The sequence below is a fragment of the Rhopalosiphum maidis genome, chromosome 3, assembly GCF_003676215.2.
Source record: "Rhopalosiphum maidis isolate BTI-1 chromosome 3, ASM367621v3, whole genome shotgun sequence".
NCBI classification, from domain to species: Eukaryota; Metazoa; Arthropoda; class Insecta; order Hemiptera; family Aphididae; genus Rhopalosiphum; species Rhopalosiphum maidis.
The window spans coordinates 46,101,893-46,108,877 of NC_040879.1; the positions used below are offsets into that span (position 1 = coordinate 46,101,893).

Sequence of the window (6,985 nt, forward strand, 5' to 3'; positions counted from 1 at the left end):
ATGCGAAAAAAAAGTGTGTTGGTAAACCACGAAAAAACTATTCTTCTGCATCATCAGAGCATAACAAATCAATAATTATTAAAGAACTTCCTCATATTGACGATGAAAAGAACATGCTAATGTATCCAGTAGTACTTTTAGAAAGGTATGATGTTAAAGCATACAAACAAAGTTTTCAAAATCAAAAATCAGATTGGAGAATAATCCCTCCTAGTATTGAAAACATTAATGATAACACAATACTCAAGATTCGAGTTGGTCGATGTAAAAAATATTAATTAACATTAATATATGATATACTTAAATTTGTTGGTTTATATCAATTCATTTTTAAATTTAGTTTAATTTAAATTTTGTAAATATCCATGTATTAGAATTATGACAATTTTTATTTTTTTTTACCATACTTTTTATTGTATATTTATTTTATTATACATTATTGAATTTATGTAACAGTTTTATATTATTTTCACAATATCAAGATTTATTATAGGAATGCTTGTCATCATAATTTTTATTGCGTATTTTGAACAAATTTCAATATTAATACATTTATATCATTATATTCTACAATAGAAAAAAATGCAAAAGGTTTTCAGTATAATCATTTATAAATTATCCATCTTACCAAATTGTATTAATAATATTTTAAGGACTTATTAACTTAGAACATATTTTATACTCCTTTAGCATTTTTTTTTCTAATTCAAATTTATTGACGATTATGTAGATACAATATCTTAATTACCCAGGCGTCTTTTCAATGGTTTCATTTAAAATAATAGATCTTACTATCACATTGCAACAATTGATAAAATCAAGATCTACTATCTACTATACTTAATTTTTTATAAAATATAATTTACTGGTTATACAATATTTCTTACAAAATATTTTATTGCTCACAAATATGGAAGGCATAGATCATTTCCTAAAAAGCATTCTTTTATAATTGTATTGTATTAATTATTAATTAATTAACGATTTGTAGTAATTAAATAAAAATTGTTTTTTTATTTGTATAGATAATAATTACATTATTATTTATGTCACTTAATATCACACAAAATAAAGTAATACAAAAATCAATAATAATATTGTAAAATGAAAAGCTAGATTTATTTCGTAATTAATTTCATTTCCTCAATTAACATAAATTACAAAAATGCATGATACAAATATTAGGTGGATAATACATAGTTAAATATAGACTAGTATATACAGAGTACAGATATTAACTAAAATAAAAATATTATACATTGTACAGCTCATAGAATACAGATAAGTATAGCTTATCGAGAGTTAATAGTAAGAATCATACAGTTGCCAGAAAACAAACATTGATTTTAGCAAATTGTATTTCCTGCATTAAAATAAATTAACAATAATAATGATTAAAGTATCAAAATATATTTAAGAAAATATAATGTGTAATATGGTAAATAGAAAAATTAAATATATAACTCATATTGAATTGTTAGTAGATAAGTTTCTAATGAGATAATAAAACCAAGTGCTTAGGGAATATAGATCAGCTAAGAATAAATTACTACTCTACTAAAACAGTCTTTAAAAAAATGATTTAATCAATGATATAACAGGATTATTGTCATTGAGGATGTAAATGAAACATTTTTGTAGTTTAATATATCTATACATGATGTTACACAATACTACAATGATACAATATACAGCATAGGTTAATGTATTTTCATACATTATTGTAAAAACATCTCAATAAATCACAAATGAGCATGTGGAATCAGTCCATTCATACGGCAAACCACTTCTTGTCGTACATTTTCTAAAGTCTGATAAATTGTACGAAAAGTTGGACGTGAATCAGGCTTTCGACTCCAGCATTGTTTCATGAGCTCGTATGCCAATTTTGGAGTATTTTCAGGACAATTCATAACATTGCCATCTTTGATGAATTTAACAACTTCTTCGTGTGTCATGCCATAATACGGTTGAAGAGCAAAAGAAAATATTTCCCAAAGACAAACACCAAATGCCCAAACATCTGATTCAACTGTATACTTGTTATATAGAATGCTTTCTAAAGGCATCCATCTAACAGGTATAGCATCGTGTTCATCACCTTTGTAATAGTCTTGTAAATACATCTTTTGTGAAAGCCCAAAATCAGCTATTTTTACTGTCATTGTATCATCAATCAAACAATTTCTGGTTGCTAAATCTCTGTGCACAAATTTTCTGTCAGACAGGTAAACCATACCAGAAGCAATCTGTTGAGCTATTTTCAACATGTCCAAGTTTGTAAGATTTAAATCACGAAAAACATCACCCCTAGCTTCAGCTGAATGTACAATGTAATTGCTTGGTGCACATGAACGAAGAAATTCGTTTAAGTCACCACGGCCCATGTATTCAAAAAGTAAGCACATTGGTTTACCTAAAGCACAAACTCCCAATAATTTAACAATATTAGGGTGATCAAATTCTGACAATAAGCAAGCTTCTCGTTCAAAATCGACTTGAAGGTCATTTGAAGCTTCATCCTTTAACATTTTTACAGCGACCAATGTAAATTCTTCGTCTTTCAATAGACCAGGTGCTTTCGCCTAAGAATTATAAAAAATACATTAAGTCAAAATTCAAATGCATTTTATTTTATTTTTGTTACCTGAAATACACGGCCAAATGCTCCTTGTCCCAAGTCTTTTACATATATTATATTGTTTCTAGGAAATTCAAGTTTTTCTAATTTTGGATTTGAACACATTCCATATTGATGGTATGCAGAATTACTTGGTAATTTATCTAAATCTATATCAACTTCCTAAAATCGATATTGTTTCATGTAATAAAAATATAATAATATAACAGTATAATTGATTAATAATCATATATATTTACTCGAGTTTGTGTTGATCTGTATGAAGTTTTATTTGACAACAACTTGTTGCACAACACTAAGATTATAACTGATATTAAAAGTATCAGAACTCCAACAATCACAAGAAATATATGTAGATGTGTTGTTGATGTTTGATCAATGAACATTTCAACATGGTTTAAAATCATCGTAATAATATTTATAGCCGTATCATTATTAATGATATCAAATTTTGGTTCCACTAATTCAGTTTCATTTTTATCTATAATCATGAGTATAAATAAATAAAATAATAAAGACTACAACACTTAGTTTAAGTATACTATAGCTAAACAATAAAACAATAATTAAAGTCTTACCACAAAGAGGTACATCACATTTTTGCCATCTCACTTCAGGATCCATAGTATAACACCACGGAGAGGACACTTCACCTCCAGCATTTCGGCAATAATTTTCAGAATTTTGAACTTCTGGAAATACATTAATTGGTGGTCTTACAAATTCATGCGGAACTTTTGAATCCCATCGTTGGCATGGCAAACCTGATTTGGTAACATTAATATATCCTTGATAGAAACGACCATTTCCACGAATGCAATCAACTAAAAAAAAGATTTATAACTGAATACTTTGAAAATAATTAAATAAAATAACTAAGAGAACATCATACCTGCATATGTTAACACACATACATACCAAAATCCAGCAATTCCAATTTTGTGTTGTTAGCTTAAATGTTGGTGTGAATTAACCTATTATCAAATTCAAATTTAAGAATATCTGTGTTCTCTCGTTGGTTTTTCACAATACGTTAATTTTTAAGTGAATTATCAGCATTTTTAAATATTAATATTCTACATGCTAATAACTCTCTTAAAAATTAAAATACGTAAAAATCCAAAGAGAAAAAAGATAATGTTCTTATCTTTAAGTTAGATAATAGGTTATTTCACTCAAATATTCAAGCAAAACTAACAAAATTCAAACTGCTGTACATAAATTTTGGTACCATATATGTTAGTAAAATAGAGACAATAAACTGGGGTACAACATTCTATTAAGGGAATTGAAAGAAGTCATTTTCTGGCTTTGTCTATTACATACATAGACAAACAAAGAAATTTGGTCTCGATCTATATTTTATGTACCTATTAATTTAGTGAGTATTGAATACAGATTTGAATTGCTGTTAAGTTTACCTGAAATTGACTTCCACATATTTGGTTTTAAAAATTTGTCATATTTTAATTTTTAAAAGAGTTAAAATCAAAAATGTTGAAGTTAATCTCATAACTAATTCTGATCTGTTACCAGAATTGTTATCGTTTCACCAGATCAATTAGTATATTGGAAATACATAACGTCAAAATTCTTATGTTACAGATGTGATAAACTAAAACAATAAATTGCAACAGCACTACTAAATCCATTGAGTATATTTATTTTAATCTCTAAATAACAATTATTTTTAGATATACATTTTTGTAAAGTTATTAATCATTTTAGTTTATTGAACTTATATTATAGATTGTTATATTAAGTAGATACAGTATAAAAAACCTTCTTAAAACAATTAATTTACATTTAAATAACAACCTAATAACATAAACAAAATTCTAGATAAAAAAATACATTTTACAAATACGAGTACAAAACAGTATAATTGTGTATATTTTATTATCGTAGATCAGAAATAAATTAAAACGATTAAAATTGCAAACATCCTTAGCTAAGTGTCATAATATTTTGAAAATTATTTAATAAATAATATCATTATTATACGTAAAAGTTCATGTTTTCCTGATTATTTTGATAAATATGGGAAATTTACTATTTTCAAAAACACTATTCCCAGAAAACCAAAGATAAATTTACTATCTTTAAAATTGATATTCAAATTATTTTTTCTACTTCAAAACATGATGACAGATACAAAGAAAAAAATCATAATAGTAAAAACAATACATTAATAACTCTCTCAGAATCTAAAAGTGGTTTTTTTTCCTAGTGGCTAATATAATAAAAAATAAGTATATAACTATTAAGTTATTTTAATATAAAATACTTACTAGTTATTTCATCTTGTTTTAATTCTGTGAGCATGGCATGTGAACATACAGGTTTACCATTCTGTGAGTTATGTGGTAGGTTCTCACAAATTGGTAAAGAAAAATGTCCTTTGGATTTATAAAAAATTCCCCTTTGTTTATTCGCTTCAATCAAAGCCCATTCTTTATAACAAAACAATTCTCGTACTGCTATACAATCTTCATAACAAAGTGGAAAATAAGATTTATCTTGTTGACAATGAGGAAATGCATATAAACATAGAAGTTTCTGAAAAATAAAAATTAATTAATTAATATAAATCTAAAATAATCAAAAACTTTTAAGCAAAATATACTTCAGCTGCTGGTCTACATGTTTTTGAAAAACTTGGTAACATTTCTTCCCATAACCCGGTAGTGATAATTTCATTTTGTTCACTTCCTTCATTTTTCAAAGTATTGTTAAACCATATAAGAATTGAAGCATTTAAATATTTTCTACATATCTTCCCATTGTACTGAGCACAATATCCGTCAGGAGAATCTAAAATAGAACCTCAAATCATGAGTATAAAATTCGTATAGATTTAATGCTCAGATAATGTAACATTTGAATGAAATAAAAATTATGTTTACTCATTTTATTTTTTGCTAAGGTCACATTTACTTGCTTATTTAAAACTCATTAACCAGTTTATTAGTTCAGTAACAAATTAAAAAATGAGTTATTGAATAAGAAAATAATATCTGAACATATTATATTATATCATTCCAAATTTAAATACCATACAAACATAACACAATCTAAAATATAATTTAAAATTTTAACACAACTCATTAATACCCTAAAAAAATTACCCAAATTTTTAGATAGGTAAACAAGTGAGGGGAAAATTATGGTATAAATTTTGAAATTTTAGTTGAAAATGATTGTTTTTGTTATAAAATAAAATTAACATTGATTTCTAATAAAGAATTATTACTATCTTACATTCTTACTTATAAAATCTTTGAATTGGAATAAAACATTTTTATTTTGCAATTCATCTTTGGTCTTTATGAATATTATTCATTTAATAATTGTTAATACATTGCATTCAATTGATTTAAAAACTATACTTTAATGGATACTTACTGACTTGTGTTGATTGCTTGACGAGTAATACCGACAATACGAACAATAATGATGCCCGTTTAATGAAATCCATTGGTTATTTTGTATTGTTTTGAAACTGCATGTCATCTGCGAATCGTTGAATGCCGCCTCCTTGGACGCGTTTGCGTAGAGCGTGCAATTATACTGTTCAGCCAGTCGAGGCCCAAAACAATTTGACTCTCGTCCAGGTACCTATTGGGGTCCCGATTGATTTATGCCAGGCGGTTCGTTAAAACGGTTCGTGCCGTCGACACCGCCGCAATAATGCCCACATTCGTCGAGCGTCGTCGGACCATCCTCGACTAGACCAGCTCAACTGTTCGACGATGAAGCCGCAATCTGACCGACGGACGAACAGCGGTCATCAAAAACGATTACGCAGTGTGAAAAATATACTTCTGTAAGCCGCGTAAATACATTTAATGTTACAGTCGATTTAAACGCACAAACATGTAATTTATAAAATAATAATAATAATAATTGACAACGATAATTGATAAAGCACCAGTGTACAAAGTCGGTCGATATTGATAAGCGTATTGTACGTATTATGTGATACGACTCGATGTAATATCGATTCCGCAGTGTGGCGGTCTGCGATACTGCCGGCGCGGGTCGGCGATGCAATGAATATATTGGACGTATTCTCCGGGAAAAACGTCACGAGGTCCGTCCGACGACACTCGGTCCCCGCGCCGACAGCTGCCGTGGGCTCCCGCACGTTATTCGGGTAATTCGTCGTCAACACAGTAGTGCTTCTCAACCGGTGTTCCGCGGAACCCGACGATTCCGTCGGCCGGTGCCGAAGGTTCCGTGAGAAATTTGGGAAATTATAAATAAATTAATAATATTTTTGATTTGAATTATGCTTGTAACATGGAATATGGCTCCGATAAACATGTGGTGGTTCCACAAAAC

The 6,985-nt window shown here is 28.1% G+C and overlaps 1 protein-coding gene across 1 annotated transcript; it reads right to left on the reverse strand.

Moving 5' to 3' along the window:
- Window positions 1–1,092: 1,092 nt before the first annotated feature.
- On the reverse strand, window positions 1,093–6,614 carry LOC113557382 (tyrosine-protein kinase transmembrane receptor Ror2). The gene is made up of 7 exons (XM_026962865.2): window positions 6,047–6,614; window positions 5,268–5,455; window positions 4,933–5,200; window positions 3,220–3,465; window positions 2,881–3,122; window positions 2,648–2,803; window positions 1,093–2,585 (listed from the first exon to the last, which is right to left on the reverse strand). Exons 1-7 carry the CDS (start codon window positions 6,117–6,119, stop codon window positions 1,743–1,745), a joined length of 2,016 nt encoding a protein of 671 aa, XP_026818666.1. The 5' UTR covers window positions 6,120–6,614; the 3' UTR covers window positions 1,093–1,742.
- Window positions 6,615–6,985: the final 371 nt, after the last annotated feature.

Coding starts and splice junctions, on each gene's coding strand:
- LOC113557382 (XM_026962865.2), bottom strand. CDS start 6,119: ATGGATTTCATTAAACGGGCATCATTATTGTTCGTATTGTCGGTATTA. Junction 3,466..4,932: donor AAAACAAGATGAAATAACTA/GTAAGTATTTTA, acceptor TCTTTTTTTTAG/TTGATTGCATTCGTGGAAAT. Junction 2,804..2,880: donor ACAGATCAACACAAACTCGA/GTAAATATATAT, acceptor TATCGATTTTAG/GAAGTTGATATAGATTTAGA.